Source organism: Eptesicus fuscus, chromosome 15, assembly GCF_027574615.1.
Source record: "Eptesicus fuscus isolate TK198812 chromosome 15, DD_ASM_mEF_20220401, whole genome shotgun sequence".
NCBI lineage: Eukaryota > Metazoa > Chordata > Mammalia > Chiroptera > Vespertilionidae > Eptesicus > Eptesicus fuscus.
The window spans coordinates 75,286,171-75,304,551 of record NC_072487.1 but is presented as its reverse complement, the minus strand read 5'-3'; the positions used below and the strand labels follow the sequence as shown (position 1 = coordinate 75,304,551).

Genomic DNA, 18,381 nt, shown 5'->3' with positions numbered 1-18,381 from the left:
CGCTCTCCTCGCCCTTCCCAATCGATTCTTTTCTCTTTCCAATGAGAGCCCATGAGACATGTTCAGTAAGTTCTGGGTCTGTATGTGTTTGGATGTACATAGGTGGTGTCCGACACCCAACCATGAACTCCCCTTAGGGAGCAGGGGGACAGGTGAGATTCAGACCCACGCGTGTCTGCCTCCTGAGACCGCGCAACGAGCGACACCAAGGCAGCCATGAGGACTCAGCCTCCTGGTGACCAAGCCATCTTGTCCTTCATAAGCAGCATGTTGTCCCCTGCTTAACCAACACCCACACGGCGGTGATCAGCTTCTCTCAGTCTTTGGTAGAACTAGGAGCTAGACAGTCAACCACCGGTACCCAGTTGACATTTACAGAACATTCCACCCAGCGATGTCAGAACGCACAGCCTTTTCGACTGCAAGTGGGACAGTCACCGAGAGAGGCCGTATCTGGGTCACAGGAACCGTAACAAATGTAAAGGAGTTAAAGCACGCCAGGCGTGCTCTCACCGCAGCGGAAGTGAACTAGAGATCAATAAGGAAAATAAAGGGGCCATGTGTCCACATATTTTGGGGGAAGGTAAAGTGGTGCTTGGGGGAGAGTTTATAGCATTAAATGCTCATGTCAGAAAAGAAGGAAGGTCTCAAATCAGTAATCTAGGCTTCCCCTTTAAGAAACTAGAAAAATCCCGGCCGGCGTGGCTCAGCAGTTGAGTGTCGACCTATGAACCAGGAGGTCATGGTTCGATTCCCAGTCAAGGCACATGCCCAAGTGGTGGGCTCAATCCCCAGTGTGGGGTGTGCAGGGAGCAGTCAATCAATCATTCTCTCTCATCATTGATTTTTTTTTCCTCTCTCTCTCTCTCTCCCTTTCCCTTCCTCTCTGAAATCAATAATATATATCTACTAGTATAAAACATATATATATATATTTTTTAGAAACCAGAAAAAGAAGATCAAAATAAGGCTAAACCATAAGGAAGAAAATAAAGAATTAAAATTGATGAAGTTGAAATCAGAAAAACTGTAGAGAAAAACAGTGAAACCAAAGCTTGGTTCTTTGAAAAGATCAGTATAATGAATAAACTTCTAGCAAGACTTGCAAAGCAAAAAAGGAGAGAGAAATTACCAATAGCAGGGATGAAAAGGGGATATCATTACAGACCACACAGACAATAAAGGGATGAGAAGAGAATAGTCAGAAAACTCTGTGCACATAAACCCAATCATTTGAATGAAATGGACAAATTCCTCAACAGCTATCCAGTACCGCAAGTCCCGGAGGTGAAATGGATAACCAACTCATCCTATAGAGCCAAGACGTGGAATCTGTGGTTTTAAAACGTTCCAAAAAGAAAGACTCCTTGGCCTAGATCACTTTCTGGTGAATTATACTAAATATTTAAAGGGGGGACAACATTCTACCTGACAAAAGAAAAGGGAACACTTTATACTCATTTTATGAGACCAGCATTCATTACCAGATAAACATACAATAAAAGAAAACCACAGCCCTGGCCAGTGTCGCCCCGCGGTTGAGCATCATCCCGTGCGCCAAAAGACTGCTGGTTGATTCCCAGTCAGGGCACATGCCCAGATTGGGGGCTCCATCCCCAATAGGGGGCATGTAGGAGGCAGCTGACACATGTTAATTTGGGCCTTCAGAATCCTCAAAAATTAAAGTGGGTCTCCCACTATATTGCAAGGACGTCGCCTCGCCTCTGGGGCAACCAGCAGCCCAGTGACTACAGTAGGACCCGCCCTCCGTGCGGCGACAACGGTACCAACGTGACTCTCCCCTGCCCTTCCTCGCACTCTCCGAACGACGGTATTTTACTCTTGGTCACATTTGTTACCTCTAAGGTCTGCTTGTGCCTGGGAAAGGGCAGGCGTTTGAAGAGATCGTGGGAGTTCTGGTCTCCCTGTCCCAAGGCTGATGGCCAGGTCCTGCGTCCAGTGTCAGGCCAGGCTGCCAGCACCCACACTGTGGTTTCCCCGGGGAAAAACCCAGCGGGCCTAGTCTCCTGGGGCCTCGCACCTTATCCAGGGCCAACACCCCCCTGCCTCCTCCAGGAGTCCTTCCCACTGGGACCCTGGGCCCTGAGCCCTGGAGGAGGGCAGAGGGGAAGGAGAGGAGACGGGAAGGGGTGAGTGAGCAGAGGTGATTCGGGGAGCGCACCATGGCACACGTTTTTACTACAGCGCTTTGGCAACCACGGAGACTTTAGAGGAAACATGTGTAGGTGGCACCTGAGGGTTTAAAATGAGCCAGTGGATCCCTCAGTGGATTAGCAGAGCATAAATTTGGCTGTTTTTGCACAGAGACCCCGGCTGGCTCAGTCACGTTAGAGGTGTGCTTCTCTCCCTCCCAACGGTACCAGTGTTAACGGTCCAGGGCTGGTGGCGGCTCCAGGTGTCCGGACTGAGGCTACAGGAGGGCTTGTTTCGTGGTCCTTGGTCCCTTCAGCGGGAAGGGGTAGGAGGAAGGGAAGTTGTGCACATCGCTCTCATCCCATTGGTCAGAACTGAGTCACGTGGCCGCGCTCGGCTACAAGGGAGGCTGGGAAATGTAGTCCTTTATAACATGCAGCCCGGTGAGCTGCTAAAAATGGGGAAAGAGGTGTGGTCCTTTTCCTAAATACGGGCGGCCTTCAAAGCCCCCTTTCAATGCCACCCTGAGGCCCCTCCGGACCCGGGACCCTGGAGGATATAAAGTTGCTGTTCCTGAATGTGGCCTGGGCACTGTCACGGGGGCAGGGCAGGCTGCAGGGGGTCCACGCCAGGAAGACAGCAGCGCAGAGGTCCACGTGGCGTTCCCCACTCTCCCCTTTTTCTTCTGTGTGCGGTGGTACCCCAAGCCGAGCTCTGGGGGGTAACATTTAGGGAGACACTTTCTAGCATGCAGATGTGACTTTGGGGTTTGGGGGACAGAGTGAAAGGCCCACAGTGGGGAGAAATGGAGCCAGCTGGGCCTTCACCCGTGCTGTCATACCCAGGGAACGGAGGCCAGTCCAAGCCATCCCAGCAAAGGGGTGGCTGCGTGGGAGTTGGGGTCTGGGCCTCATCTCGCAGTAAGCCACCCAGGGCAGGCTGGGCAGGGGCAGGTGAGTGCAGACTGATCCAGAGCAAGATGTTACGCTGTCCTGAGCCCACAGGGGCGCTGGACCTTGTCCCCTGGACGCCTCCCCAGGCTGTCTGGGAAAGACTGAGCCACCTTCAGCGACAGCAAACGCCCACTGTGGGCTAGCCCAGTGGTCGGCAAACACTCTTTGGCCCCTTGAGTGTTCTAACGCCACTTCTTCAAAATAGACTCGCCCAGGCCGAAAACCGACTTCTGCGCATGGGCCACGAAGTTTTAATCGCACTGTACGTGCGCGCCCGCACATGGTATTTTGTGGAAGAGCCACACTCAAGGGGCCAAAGAGCCGCATGTGGCTCAAGAGCCGCGATTTGCTGACCACTGGGCTAGCCTGATGCCGGGCCATTGCTCCAGCATCCCTCGTATGGGCTCCTTGAGCCGGATCTGGGTCTTCCCAGAGAGAGGTGTCCCGAAAACTCACTTAGTTTCACCACATTGGCAGAATGGAGTTGTGTGTGTGTGTAAATTACCTCCAATCTCCACCTCAGGGGCAGTCCCTCGGTATTGGAAATGCCCTGATCAGGAATGCCTCTCCAGAAGGGGTCACATTAGCATGGTAAATATAGATTGTTATTAAAAGCCACACTAGCATTTGTTCATTAGCAAAAGGATGTTAGAGGTCCTGGCTCCCCTCCCCCCACGCCTGGGACGGACGGGTCCGGGTGGATGGCTGTGTGGGTCCCTGTTTGCTAGTAAATGTTTGAACACTTGGCAGAATAAGACCTGCTTCTGCTGAACTATTCCATCTGGGGGCAAGGTTGTTGAGGGGCCATGGAGCCGTGGCCTGCCTCTAATTGGGGGTGCCACATTTCTATGAGAAAACCTTCTCAGTGGGAACACATGCCCAGTGCTGGGTGGTGGAGCCCGGCTGGGAACCGGTCTGAGTCTGAACCTGCACCCCTAACCACTGCCCTCCCACACTGCCTCTGATGCGCTTCCATGTGTCTCAACCCTGCCGGAGCGAGACAGGAAGCGGGGTGCCGTGGCCGTGGAGGCCGTGCTTGCACCCCCTTTTCCGTGGCTGCTTCAGCGCCGACCGGAAGTTCTGCTGGGCCCAGAAGCTCTGTCTTAGGTGGTGTTGGTCTGACGATCCCTTTCACAAAACCAACTCTGAAATGCAACCTATTTTTCCGGGGGGAGGGGGGAGGCTCACTCTAACGTGGCTGCTTGACCCACCAGCCTCTACGTCACGCGTCTCTCAAGAGCGATGACGTATTTCTCACCGGCAGGTGTGCACCTGCGGCCACACTGCCGGGTACTGTTCCCCGAACTGATGTGTCCTCAGCGGGACCGTGCCTCCTCTGACGCCCTCTGTGCAGGCACCCAGCTCCTGCAGGCCCCATGCGTGTTGAGCAAACACGGGGTTACTTGCCTGGAGGGGAAGAGGAAACCCCACCAAGATCCCAGGGGCCAGGCTGAGGGGGACCCTGCCAGAGGCAGCCAGGTGGCTGCCAACCTCGGGGTGCCTTGCTGAGAGTCCCCACAGGAGCTGCTCATCTACCCCCCCCCCCCAATCACCTCTCCACGCGTGAGCGACACATCTCTGGGTCCTCAGGGTCCACACATCACAGTGCGGGGAGGGGGGGCACATCCAAGGGAATGAAGGGTTAGCCGGACCCGGGCGAGTGGAGGCAGGACTCCCCTTTAGGACCCAGCCGGGTGTCCCATAGTGCAAAGAGCCCCCCAGTTCTCAAAGCGTGGCCCCCCCAGACCGGCAGCACCAGCCACGGGCGGTGAGGCCGGCAATCTGGGTTAACAAGCCTCGGGGTGATGCGGACACCCACGATCTGAGAGCCACCGGCTAGGCCACGTGCTTTCACACGTTCTCAAACCTTCAGAAAGCCCTTTAGAGGCTCTGAACAGACGCCACAGGCCGGAACGGAGGTGCTGGGGGGGCACGGGGGTGGAGGCTTCCCCCCCCCCTCCCGCTCCGCTCCGGCCTCCCTCCGGGAAGCACCCCTCGACGCGCCTGGCTGGCCACCCTGCCCACGGTTCCCCCTCGCACAGCACTTCTCCGGGGGAAGGGCACCCCGAGCGAGAGAAAGGGTGTCGCCGGAGGAGGAAGAGACCTAAAATGCAACGAAAAGGAACAGAAACAGACGAAGCAACAGGTCCACACAGGGAGGCGAACACAGCAGGAAGCGTGTTTAATTGGCGTGACACGGACGACATACAGAGAAGCACGAGGAGGCCCGGCGTGCCCCGTGGCGCCTGCCCTCCCGGGGCCTCGCCCTGCCGCTCCCGAGACAGAGTCGGACAGGACCGCACCCCAGAAAGAGGCCGAGGGGCTGGGGGGGGGGCGAACAGAAAGAAAACACCGCAGGGGGGGGGGCACTGCCTTGTTTGTGTTTTGGGGTAAGAGTTGCCCGAATTCCTTTCCTAAGCTTAGGCTCCCGTGGGGGTGCCAGGACAGCCGGAGCCCTGCCCTGGCCGCGCACCTCGGCTCGGCGCTTGGATGGCACTGGGTGCCGCTCCCACCACGCCCCGAGGTGGGCTGTGCAGACATCCGCACCTCCACCTGAGGGATGGAGAAACTGAGTCCCACTGGACCGAAACGACTCGCTCAGAGTCCGGGGCAGGTCGCTCTCCAGCAAAGGCCTGGGGGGAATGACCTAGGACAGCCCGGGCTGGGGGGGGGGGGGGGGGGGGCAGGCTGCAGTCTCCGTCTGTCCCAGTCCTCAGGAGTAGACAGAGCCTGGATGCCAAGACAGAGATGGGACCAGCTGTTTATTCAACAAAAGCCTTTTATTCATTCAAAAATCGACCATTGGGTTTATTCTGCAGATATTTAAAAAAAAAAGGGGGGGGGTGGGGACGGGGGAGGCGTCTCATCACAGTGCCCGTATGCTAACTCACTCCTCCCGGGGGGACACCTAGCAGAGGAGCGTCTGGGACACACACCGTCAATAAAGTGGGGCTGGAGGCCAGGGCTGAGGGGAGGTCACAGCCCCTGACTCACCCCCCCACCACCGCAGCCTCCCACCCACCCACCCACCCACCCACGGGCATCACCTGTCTAGCCAGTTGGGGGCCCCCACATGCCTTTGCAGCTCACCGCCACCAGGGGGCGCTCCCACATCCCCTTCTTGGATCCCTTAGATGTGGAAGCTGGGGTGGCACGCATGAGGCTTTCTCCAGGGAGACGCTGCCTCTGCCCAGGAGACTCGGGCCCCCCAATCTCACCCCCCCCCACCCACCCCTTCCACACACAGAGAAGAGACAAAGTCCCAGAAAGCTCAGGTGTGTCTGTCGTCTATGGAGCTGGCTGTCAAACAAAAGCATCTCAGGGGAAGAGAGGGACACCTTACCCTGAAGGCTGCCTGGTAAACACGGGAAACCCATGGCCTCCTCCTAAGTACCATCCACACGAAGGGGGCGCAGAGGCTGCGAGGACGAGCTGGACCCTGCTCCTGGGACCCGGGAGCGAGGGTGGCAGAGGGACCGAGAGCCAGGCTTCCGGCTGGTCTGGGGTCCCAGGGAGCAGCGTCTCACGGGGTCACAGGGCTGGGCCGCGGGTGGAAAAGGGAGCGAGGCCCGCGGGCTGCTCTGGGTTCCAAAGTGCCACCGCCAGAGGCCTGGTGAGGGAAGGGGACAGAATTGTCCCTGCCTGGCAACCTCGGGCACAAATGCCAGTGTCTCGCACACTGCCGGGAAGGGGACCCTCCAGGGGGGCCTCCGGCAGTCTGAGCTGTCTCGGGGCACGTACCCAAGGTGCGCCCTGAAGCCTGGCCCAGGGCACCACTCGCTCAGGCCAGAAGGCATAGCCATGGCTCCAAACCGAAGGCCAACCACCTCCCTGGACGGTGGAGGAAGGTCCCGCACACAGAGGCCCGACAGATGCCGGGCAACCGGCCTCGGCCCGAGGAGGCCACACGCTGAGTCCCAGAGAACGCTCAGCCACAGCCCCTTCCCCGGGAGGCCTCCGGGTCAGGCTGTGCGACAGCATCCTTCCCGCTGGACCGGACAGGCAACCGAGGCCCCGGCAGAGGCCGGAAAGCAATCTGACCTGGGAGGGGCCCACTCTCTCTTCCTCTCCCGCCCCCAGGGGGCCAAGTGCGTCTCCTGCCCCGGGGTCCCAGGTCAGGGCCAGGCAAGGGGACTGCGGGATTGGGAGGCGGGTCCTGGGCCTCCTGGGCCAGTGGCCGGAGCAGAAAGGTGACCACAGGGGCCTCGGAGAGCCCGGCCTTCCAAGTCACCTGTGAAAATGGCCCTGCTGCTCCCGTCCCAGAGGGGCCTGGGGGCCGACAGCGGAGGCCGCGTGCGGCCAACGGGCCTGCGTGTGTGAGAAGGGCAGGCTCCGGGGTCGGCAGGAACTCGACTCAGGTCCCAAACCGGCCGGGAGCTGCTCCGCACCCCACCCCTCCTCTGGGCAAGGACCATGGCACCACACCAGGCTGCCATGCCGGAGACCTGTGCCGAGACAGAGAGCCGCAGCCGCCCCGTCTGCTGGGCGGGCGCACTTAGCCACACGCCAGCGGATCAGCACGCGCAGCCAACTCCCACTTGGAATCACACCGTGTCAGCATGGAGGGACCTTCCACACCACTCAGCCAGGCCTCGGGGGGCGGCTGGGGGCGGCTGGGGCACGACAGGGCCGGGGGGGCCCACCGTCCGGGAGCCGGAGCCAGCCTCGCACTACGGGCCTCCGTCCAAGGTCGTCTGACTTCCCTGGTGGCAGTTCCGGGGCCGCCCTTTCGAGGGGCAGGCGGCGCTAAAACTCTTCCTACGAGCGCAGGTGGGCACAGCCCCGAGGAGCAGCCACCACCCGAACGGGGTGACCTGCACCCTTCTCTTCCCTCCGGTCCAGCGGCGGGCCAGGCGGCGGGCAGGCAGGAGAGCAGAGGAGAGACTCCACCTGGAGGGAGGACGCGCCCCCACTTCTGCTCACCTGTGTGCAAAGGCCCCTCCCTCCACGTCCTCAGTCTTCCCCGCTGAAGCCGCCGGCCTGGCGCCGGTCCCAGGCAGGACAAGCCGTCCACGCTCCTCGCCGCTACAGACACCAAAGCAAGAGCCGAGAACTGGAAAGATGCCCCCGGCCCGTCCTCAGAAAGACGCTCAGGACCCAGGGGGGACACAGGACCAGCGGAGCGTGGACGGGAACAGAGAAAAGGGGTGCCAGGAGGAGGCATTCGGGGGCGGGGGGACAGCCAGTTAAGAAGCCCGCCTTCCCCCGCTCCAAACATCGAGCACAGTCTCTGAAAAAAACAAAGTTTTTGGCGTCTCGGCCGCTGCTGGCAGGTGGGCGAGGGCAGCACATGTAAACGGGGGGGGGGGACCCCGCATCCCTGGGAGCTTCGGACGCAGAGGCAGCAGCAACAGTTATCAACCAATAAATAACAAGGGTGGTTACATACGATATAAAAAGCAACCTCTTTCCCCACGAAAAGCACAACACGCCGTCACAGAAAGTCATCGTCCCATCAATCCTCCCGGCCACGCGGGTGGCTGGCTGCCCGAGGGCGGGGTGACAAACAACGGGCATCACGCAGCCCCCGACACGCGGGCCCACCCGGGGCCAGGCCGGGGCCTCCGCGGCCTCCCTGGTGGCCCACGGACAAGGCAGAGTTCTCCGAGGTCCCCAAGGCCTTCTCCCCATCTGTCGGTCCGAATCTTCTGGAACAGAAGGTAGGTGTGTGGGTTTTTTTTTTTTTTCTTCTCTTTTTCAATGTCTGTTTGAAATAAAAAACAAAAGCAGATGCGCGGGAGAGCAGGGGACGGAGCGCGGCCTGCGAAGCAGCTGCGTCCTGGGCTTCGCAGCCGGCGGAGGCTTTGCCGTCTCCTGTTGTTTTCTGGACAAGCAGAGGTTGTGGGCGATCGGAGCCGGTGGCGTCAGGCGGCGGTGGGTGCAGCAGGCGGGGGGAGAGGGGGAGCTGGGGGTGGGGAGAGCCGGGCCTCTGTTCAGGGGCAGCCCCGTGGAGATTGGCTAGGTGGACACAGGAGGGCGGCGGCGGGGCCGGGGCCGAGGCGGCTCATGGCACGGGAGGAGGCAAGTGGTTCCCAGGCATCTGGAAGACACAAGGAGGGGAGGCGGGTTCAGAGCGGCCGCAGGGCGTGCAGAGCTGGCGGGAGAGTCAGCGAGAGGGTCCGCGCGAAGTCAGGAGGCCTAGCAACGTGCACACCCCCTGACCCACCCATTGGGGGGCGCTCTGCATTTACTCTTCAGAAATAAATGTTTCCTACAGTATCATCTGTAACAACAAGATTACGAGGGAGGGAGGGAGGGAGGGAGGGAGGGAGGAGGGAGGGAGGGAGGGAGGAAGGGAGGGAGGGAGGGAGGGAGGGAGCCCAGTGTCCACACTCAGGGCACTGGCTGGATAGGGAGGATGTGGCCATAGGAAGAACCAGTTTGCAACCATTAAGAACAAGGTGTGGATGGCTGAGAAGCACATGAGAAGGTGAGAATCAGTGATGGGAAAACACAAATGGAAACCACGAGACACACCACGTCACACCCACTAGGATGACTTATCATAAAAATCATAAAAAAAACAAAAAACAGAAAAGAAGGCAAGGGTGTGGAGAAATTAGAACCCTTGTCCATTGCTGCTGGGAATGTAGAAGGTGCAGCTTCTGTGGAACAGTTTGGTGCTTCCTCCGAAAGTTAAACTTGGAGTTCCCATAGGACCCAGCAATAATTCCGCCCCCAGGCATCTACCCCCCAAAAAATGTGAACCTAAGAGACTCAAATAAGTCCCTGCCCCCCAATGTTCACAGCAGCGTCGTGCACAAAGGCCAACAGGCGGAAACGGCCCAGGGTCCCTCAGGGGATGACGGGCACACACGTGGTCCATCCATCCAGGGGACTGTCCCTCAGCCCGGGAGAGGGATGAAGAACGGACGAGGGGGTCTGCGTGAAGCCGGGAGGCCTAGCGACGTGGAGGAACCTTGGAAAAAACCACGCTGCGTGACAGGAGCCAGACACCGCAGCCCACGTGACGCGGGAGTCCATTTCTATAAAATTTCCCCCACGGGCAGGTCTCTACGCAGACAGCAGATGCGTGAAGGCCAAGGGCTTGGTGGCGGCGAGGTGGGGGGAGAGGGCGCAATGGGGAGGCGTTATTTTGGAGTGACGCAATATTTCAGAACTAGACAGAGTGGTGGTTGCACAACACTGTGACTGTGCTTTATGCCACTGAATTGTTCACGTTAAAATGGTTAATTTTCTGTCATGTGAATTTTACCTCAATCAATTAAAAAAAAAGAAGAAGAAGGCAGCCCGGGGACAGGCTGTGACTGTGTGCGCCGCCCACGCATCCTTCCCATCACCTGCTCCACATCCGTGTGGCCTCGCACGTCCCCGCCCCCACCTGGGACAGGTGTCCGTGTCTGACTCATGGGGCCCGTCCCCTGATGGGCGTGAGAGGATCTGAAACGTGGTCAGGGCCAGGCAGGAGCTGTGTGCGGGCGGCCTGGGCGAGTCAGAAGGCCCCACGGGGCCAGCGTTTGGGCGACCACTGGGGGCAGGGGCAACGGGAGACAGAAGACAGGAGCAGCCACCCCCAGGGAGGTCAGAGCACCCCGAGACGGGCCCGTGTCCTCCCGGCCTCCCGGTGCCCCCTGCCAGCCCCCGGGGGCTCGGCGGACGTCCCAGCCCCGCTCTTCACCTTCCACAGCGACCCGTGAGCCCCGACGCTGGGCAGCACCGCGTCTGCCGGGTAAAGCCACAGACGTGATGGAAGTCCCTGAACGCATTTATCCCGAGAGTCATGCATGATACGTGCACATACATAGCCACAGTAACGCCACTGGTCAGCGCTGAAGGCTGTTAGAAATCCAAATTGGAAAACTGGTCAAGAGACAGAATCAAGTATCTACCCTGCCTTTCCTGTTCAGGCCTAGGACTTGGGGTAACCAAATCGCGACTACAGGGAAGCCCGCAGCTCGCACGGGGCAGGGATGGCAGCCGGGGCGGCACCATTTTGCACCACCTGTGAATAAAGGAATGAATGAATGAATGAATGAATGAATGGTGCTGGCCATCACGTGCCGCCTCGTGGTCACACACAACCCCCGCCGTGGGGTATTCTCCCCGAAGTGGGTCACACGGATGCGCAGCAAGCCTCCAGGTCTAACCGCCCCTTTCCGGGGAGAACAGGGGGCAGAAGGTGGTGTTAACACCACCACGGGGCAGGTCAGCAACCAGCCAACCCCACACCGTGGAACCTCTATAGAACGTGTATCTGGACCCACCGCCAGAAGAAAAAAAAAAGGAAGAGGAAAATTTATAGATCAAAATACACTTAAGAGACCTATCAGCCAATTGCAACATGTGGCCTTTACTCAGATTCTGATTCCAATAAACAAAGTGGAAAAACAAACAAACAAACAAACTGGGGAGGTAACAAGAAACTGGAATACTCACTGAAGATTGGGGAACGTTAGGAATTAATCTTGAATTTGGGGCATTATGGGTTTTTTAAAAGAGTCGTTCTTTGGAACACATTTTGAAATTATTTATGCATGAAACAATATGATGTCTTGAATTTGCTTCAAAATACCCAGTGTGGGTGTGTGTGTGTGTGGGGTGGGGCGGGTAGGGATGGCACAGGATCGGCTGGGAGTTGGTGACTCTGAAGCTGGCTGCTGGGTACACAGTGTTACACTATTCTCTCCACCGCTGGGCGTGAATGCTTCCATCATAGAAAACTTCCTTCATCCACCCCCCAAATTCTCAACAACCGAAGGTCCCACACCACGGCACTGGTTAAATGAAGGCCCAGCTCTCTGACGGAATACTATGCAGCTATGAAAAAGGATGGCCTCAGACGGCATTTGCTGATGTAGAACACTGAGTACGACAGTGAATTCTAGAACAGTGACTTATCCAGGAATGAGGGGACGTCAGGAATCTGAGAAGGCAAATCAATCACACAAATGATAGAACGCAAAACGGATGTGATGACTATCGGGCAGGCTCGGGGAAAGCCGCAGGGAAGAGGAGGGCGGTGGGGGAGAGCTGGCGGAAGCTGGATCTGGCCGCTCGGAAAAGCCCATCCTGGAAATAAAGTTACACCTTCTTGGCCGACATGTTGCTGGTGAGGATACAATACGTGTTTACACACACCGTGTGAAGGAAAGCTTGTGGACACAACAGGCTGTGAACGTCAAGCCAACTAGGGTGAAACATTTAAAAAACCTCTTTGCTTGGCGCTGTCTCCAAAAGAAAAAAAATAAATGTTTTCTATAAATTGTTCATTTAAAAAAAAACAAAAAACCTGAACAACATATGGTTCTGAACTCATTGTTGCTGCGGGAAATATATACACACATATTTTCACAGAAAGCTGTGAGAAAACAACAAAGAGTGTGATTAAATAAATTAATGACACCATCTGACTTTTTCCTGGGGGGACAGGATAGGCCTCCTAAACAGAGTATTCGCACATCTTCGTGAGTTCTAGAAGTGTCTGCCCACCATGCCGTACACCTGAGACTAACAGCCAGCACACGCACACGCACGCGCACGCGCACGTGTAGAGTGTTCATGGCCGGACAGGACCTCGGGGTCACCCACTCCCTCCCCCGCCAACATGGGGTCTACCAGGGAAGGCAGAGCAGACGGAGGAGAGGACGAGAAAGAAGCCAGGAGGAGCCCTTGCTGGTTTGGCTCAGTGGATAGAGCATCAGCCTGAGGACTGAAGGGTCCCGGGTTCGATTCCAGCCCAGGGCACATGCCTGGGTTGCAGGCTCAGTCCCCAGTAGGGGATGTGCAGGAGGCAGCCGGTTAATGATTCTCTCTCATCATTGATATTTCTGTCTCTCTCTCCCTCTCCCTTCCTCTCTGAAATCAACAAAGAAATATATTTTTTTTAAAAAGAAGAAGAAGCCAGGATGACAGTCGTCTGCCGCAGCAGAGGCCTCTGGCTGATTCGAAGACCCCCCTCGGAGGCGGCCCCCACGCGCTGTGCCCGCACTGGGAAGACCCCGCGTCGGGCAGGTACTTCTCTGCCAACCCTCGGCGTCCAGTGGCTGGGATTCCGCCCTCCCCCCACTCCAGGCCCCGAGTCCCCCTCGACTCACCCCAGCTCTGGGCGTGGACTATACCAGCCCGTCGTAGAGGGACAGTGCCTGCACGATGGAGGGGTCGGCCTTGGACCCCTCCTGGAACTCCTGCAGCGTCAGCTTCCCGTCGGCGTTCTGCAAGCAGAGAGGCAGCGCTTAGCGGGGAGGGACAGCCGCCTCCGAGGACAGGCGCGGCCTGGTCCCTGGCCCCTGGCCCCGGGCTGGTCCCAACAGAGCTCCCCAAGCGAGGCCAGGAGGAGGCAGCGCAGCTGCCAGGTGAGAGGAGTCGGGCGTCAGACCGATGCTCCCTGGCCGGCCGCCCTGAGCCCAGCTCTCTGGGGACGAGACGACTGCATGGCCTCCGCAGGGCACCGAGCTTGAACCGGAGGCGCCCTGAGCTCCATAGTTACCCTATCGCTGCTGTCAATTCCCTGCACGGTGGCTAACCCCAAAGGGTAGGAGCCTAATGCGTCTCTCCTGGTGACTCTTGGAGGGGCATAGCGGTCCCTGGAGCGCCTACCCTGGACCCTGGGAGCCCTGGGGGAAGGCCGGTGGAGCTCACGCACAGGGACTTAGGGGGTGTCTGGGGAGGGGTGGTCTTGGCCAGTATCCCTTCCCTGGAGCGTCTCTCCAGGAGACCTGTGAGCAGAGACCTCCGGGGGGAGAGCATGGCCGGGGGTCCCCCAGCCCAGCAGGTCGTCCTCCCAGCTCGCCTGCCGTGTACTCGCCCGTGCTAAGTGCACAGGCTGATCTCATGGGATCCCCACGCCCGCCCCAAGAAGAGGCGCTGCTCTTACCCCCATTTCACTGTGAGGAAACTGAGGCTCGGTCACCTACCCAGAGTCCCCTGGCTGGTAATGGGGGAAGCCAGAATGAACACCCTGTCGGACTCCAGGGCGGGCTTGGTTTCCCCGAATAAGGGAAGTGTGACCTGGAGATTTAAGGGCCTTAGCACTGCCTTCCATTGGCCCACCTGTGACATGGGCTCTCCCTGCTCCCCACTCCGCACACGTTTTATTATCAAGAGAGCAGCAGAGTCTGAGCCTGCATGTCCTGACCCCGCTCTGCTGCGGGCTAACCTCTCCCCTTTAAAAAAAATGTTTTTATTTATTTTAGAGAGGAAGGGAGAGGGATAGCAAGAGAGAAACATCGATGAGAGAGAAACATCAATTGGCTGCCTCCTGCACGCCCCCTACTGGGGATTGAGCCTGCAACCCGGGCTTGTGCCCTGACCAGGAATCGAACCAGGGACCTCTTGGTTCATGGGTCGACGCTCCACCACTGAGCCACCTGGGCCAGGCTCGTCGCCCTTTCTGAATGAAGGAAGCACAGGCCTCAGGCTCAGAGCTTCCAGGCCAGCGCTGTCTCCGGCTGGCGGCATACACCGTGAGCCTGAGGTCCCTGCGACTGATACTCTTTCCCTGAAGGCGAGCAACACGGGGCTTCCCGACCACCTGACATCAGAGCCCCATTGAAAGCAACGTTATTCAGGTTCACAGGAAGTTTGACGTAAAGGGTTCCTATGCAGCTGGGGCCCGAGGACAGAATCCAGCAGGGCTGTGAGCTCAGATGGGAAAGATGACGTTGTTCTGTTCACCTTCCTCCCCCTGAAATGCAGCTTTTTCTCCCAGGATGCACCTGGGTGACGGTCCCCATCAGGAGCAGGGGTACCTGTGACCTTGCCAACTGTGGAGATCACGGGAAGGTCAGAACATGTCACGGCTGCTCCAGGCAGCACAAACGTGTATCATCGCTTCAAAAATATGGGGTGGTGCCCTAACCGGTTTGGCTCAGTGGATAGAGCCTGCAGACTAAAGGGTCCCGGGTTCAATTCCAGTCAAGGGCATGTACCTTGGTTGCGGGCACATCCCCAGTGGGAGGTGTGCAAGAGGCAGCTGATCAGTGTTTCTCTCTCATTGATGTTTCTAACTCCCTATCCCTCTCCCTTCCTCTCTGTAAAAAAATCAATAAAATATATATTAAAAAAATATATGGGTGGCTAGGCCCAACGCCATAGCTCATCATTAATGTGTTCATAAAGAGGCTCCTAGAATACTACATCCCGGGTTCTTCTTAGAACATGTGGACAGCTGTATTCCAGAATAATCCGCTTCCTTCGTGATCCTATGCACTTATCCGATGGCCACAGGCTTCTCCAGAATGCCGAAAGGTCTGTGGCCCCAACAGAAACGGTTGAGAATCTTGGTTTGTGAAAGAAAAACTGTCCGGCAAACTTACTTAAAACAGGTGCCTGAAGGGGACGGCGGCCCACCAGACCCCTGGACACCTCACCAGGCCGTGCCGCTGCCTGAGCCAGCACCTGGGGACCCAGGCCTGGCCCCCCGCTCTGCACCCGCCTCCCCGGCCAGCCCGGCTTCCCCACGGCCGCACCTTGTCCATCATGGCGAAGATCCGGTCCACTCTCTTCTCAGGGGTGTTCTCCTCCTCGGGGAGCTCCACGGTGTTCCCCTGCCGGGACGGACACGCTGGGGGCGGGGCTCCCGGCTCCAGGCTTTGGCCCCGCAGACCGGGCTGCTTCCAGGCGAGGGCCGCCTCTCCCTCCCACGTCCAACGCCCCCACCCTCTCTGCCCTTCCGCGGGGACATCCGGCCTCCACCTTCCTCCCAGGAAGGAGAAGGACAGAGTGGCCAGCTCACCCGGAGAGCCGCCCCACCCGGGTGGTCCCTGTGAGCCAAGCTGAGCCGTTCAACTGGCTGCCCCCCCAGTCTCCTACCCGCAGCACCCAGAGCTCTCACCACCATCTGGTAAATGGCGTCCACAATGTCCAGCATCTCGGTCCTGGTGATGTAGCCGTCGTTGTCCAGGTCGTAGAGCTTGAAGGCCCCTGCAACCAACCAGCCGGAGGGTCACCCGGGCCCAGCGCAGGGGCGGCTCTGCACCCGCCTTCCGCCCTCTGCCCCTCAGCAGCGATGGGGACCCACAGCCATGCCTCACCCATGCCTCACCCAGCCAACGAATACTTACATCAGGACCAGCAGGCAGACACACACACACACACACACACACACACACATACACACACACCATTTCAACTGGGACTAGGAAGGAAGAAACTGGGAGTAGAAGGAGGGGGCCTCGGCCAGTGGGAGGCCTCAGGGGCTGGAGCTGGGAGGAAGGACGGGCCCAGGAGGCGTCCTGGTGGCCCCCCTCTCTCCCCCGCACCCCTCAGCCTCTCCCATCCCAGTTACCCGGAGTCCCTGCTACTCTTCGGCCAGCTCAGAAAATAAAACAATACGCCCAGCCCAGGGGACAAGGAGCTTTTGCACGAATAAAATCCTCTTTTATTCTTTCTGCTGCTGTTAATCCTCACCTGAGGATGTCTTTCCCATTGACTTTTAGAGAGAGTGGGAGGGAGGAGGGAGGGATAGAGGAGAGAGAGGAAGACATCGATGGGAGAGATGTTCCCCTCGGCTTAGAACCTGCAACCCAGGCGCGTGCCCTTGACCGGGAACGGAACCTGCAACCCTTTTGGTGAGCAGGCCGATGCTCTAACCACTGAACTACCGGCCAGAGCAATCCTCTTTTATCCTCAAAAAAAAAAAAGAAGAGAAAGAAACGGCAGGGGTTTCTCGCTGCTGAGACAACGCAATGCCGACGTCTTAGTGAGCAGTGAGCTCTGGCCCAGCTGTTCCACCTTCTCAGCAGCTCCCCTTCCATCAGCCCCGGGCCACCGTGGCCCGCACGTCTGCCCTCTGCACCCTCCGTCCCCCTCTCCTCGGCAGTCCCCCGCCGGGAGCCCTCCTCCCTGCTTCCTACCAGCCAGCTCCCTCCCCGCCCAGCTCGGCTCTGACTCACCACGGGGTCAGCTCCCCTCCTGCCAGCCCTCACCTCCCTCTTCCTGTCTCGGTTTTATGGGATTTTAAAAAATCACGTCTCCATGCTAGACTGAGCCGTGAGAGCAGGTGCCCGTCGATCTGACACCACCCCCCACCCCACCCCCGCCGCCGGGTTCCTGGCCTCCTGCCCAGCGCGGACACGTGGCCCTGTTTGGTCAATATCCGTTGGGTGAGCGCGTATGTAAGTGAGTGAATGGGCACAGTCATCCGAACAGCGGCATCCTACGAGGTGGGCCCGGCACCTGAAGTGGGTCTTGAACTCCAGGAGGCAGTGGCCGAGTCCACGTCTGCACCCGCCTGAACGCCCCTTCGCTCCTGCCCCATCTGCCCACCCGCCTAAGTGAGCCACGTTCCTCCCGCACGGCCACCTCCAGGCCCTCCTCGGACCTGAAACGGCTGAACGTCTGGGCCCCGCTCTCAGCTGGGACAGGAGGCCTGGGCCCGCCCAGCGGCTGCCCAGCGGAGCCCGAGGCATGGACTTACACCGCAGCTTCTCGTCCAGGGTCCCCCTCGAGGTCACCGACAGCGCCTGGATGAACTCCGAGAACTCGATCCGCCCATCCTGGCAGGAGAGAGAGGGGCAGGTGGCCTCGGTCAGTCGGGCCACCTGGTCAGGCCAGACCGTGGGCAGGTGGTGGGGAGCAGCAGCAGGCACCCGAGAGCGTGGCAGACAGACGCCACACGGAGCGGGCGGCGGGGAAGGAATGAGGGACAGAACCGGGAAGGGGGAGGGGAGGGAGTCGGATTAGAAATGGGACAGGTCGGGCGGGAGGGGCAGGAGGAAGGGGTGAGGCCACGGGGAAGACCACACACAGGCACCATCTCTGGGCGCGAGCCGCCTGGCGGTCCCCTCCCCCGGGGCCTAGACCCACAGGCTGGGGCTCTTGAAGAGGATGGGGCTCTAGGCTGTGCAATCCTGCCTATTTGTTTTGCAAATGGGGAAACTGAGGCCCGGAGCTCCCTCAGGGCCAAGCAGAGTGACTGTCAGCCTGGAGTCACCTGGGGCGGAAGCCAGGCCTCACGGAACAGAGTGCCCAAGAGCGGGGGCGTGGGAACAAGTCACAGTGAATCCCCTGTGAGCACCAGAGACGTGCTGGCGTGGGGCAGAGTCCGGAGGATGGCGGGCGCCCCAACCAGGGACCCGCCAGCTGCCGGCGGCCACCGCCAGGAGGGGACACGCGACAACTCAGATAAGCCTTGAAACAGTGGTGCTCCGTGAAAGACTCCACACTGTCTGACTCTCAGACCTCCGTTTCCTCATCTGCAAATGGGAGTATCATATGACACGCCTGTGGGCTGTAAGCTTTCACATGAAGGGCTGTACATGTCCAGTAAACGTCTGTGCTGATTATAACGCCTGTTACTGCCCCTGGAGGCATT

The 18,381-nt window shown here is 58.7% G+C and overlaps 1 protein-coding gene across 1 annotated transcript in view; it reads right to left on the bottom strand.

The window, feature by feature from the left end:
• Positions 1 to 8,411: 8,411 nt before the first annotated feature.
• Positions 8,412 to 18,381, bottom strand: part of NCS1 (neuronal calcium sensor 1) — a 40,367-nt gene continuing 30,397 nt past the window's right edge. Inside the window, exons 4-8 of the mRNA XM_054727573.1 lie at positions 17,485 to 17,563; positions 15,901 to 15,989; positions 15,536 to 15,613; positions 13,163 to 13,279; positions 8,412 to 9,147 (exon numbers count right to left, since the gene is read on the bottom strand). Of these exons, the coding sequence (XP_054583548.1) occupies positions 13,181 to 13,279; positions 15,536 to 15,613; positions 15,901 to 15,989; positions 17,485 to 17,563 (345 nt within the window). The 3' untranslated portion in view covers positions 8,412 to 9,147; positions 13,163 to 13,180. The remainder of the gene's footprint in view (positions 9,148 to 13,162; positions 13,280 to 15,535; positions 15,614 to 15,900; positions 15,990 to 17,484; positions 17,564 to 18,381) is intronic.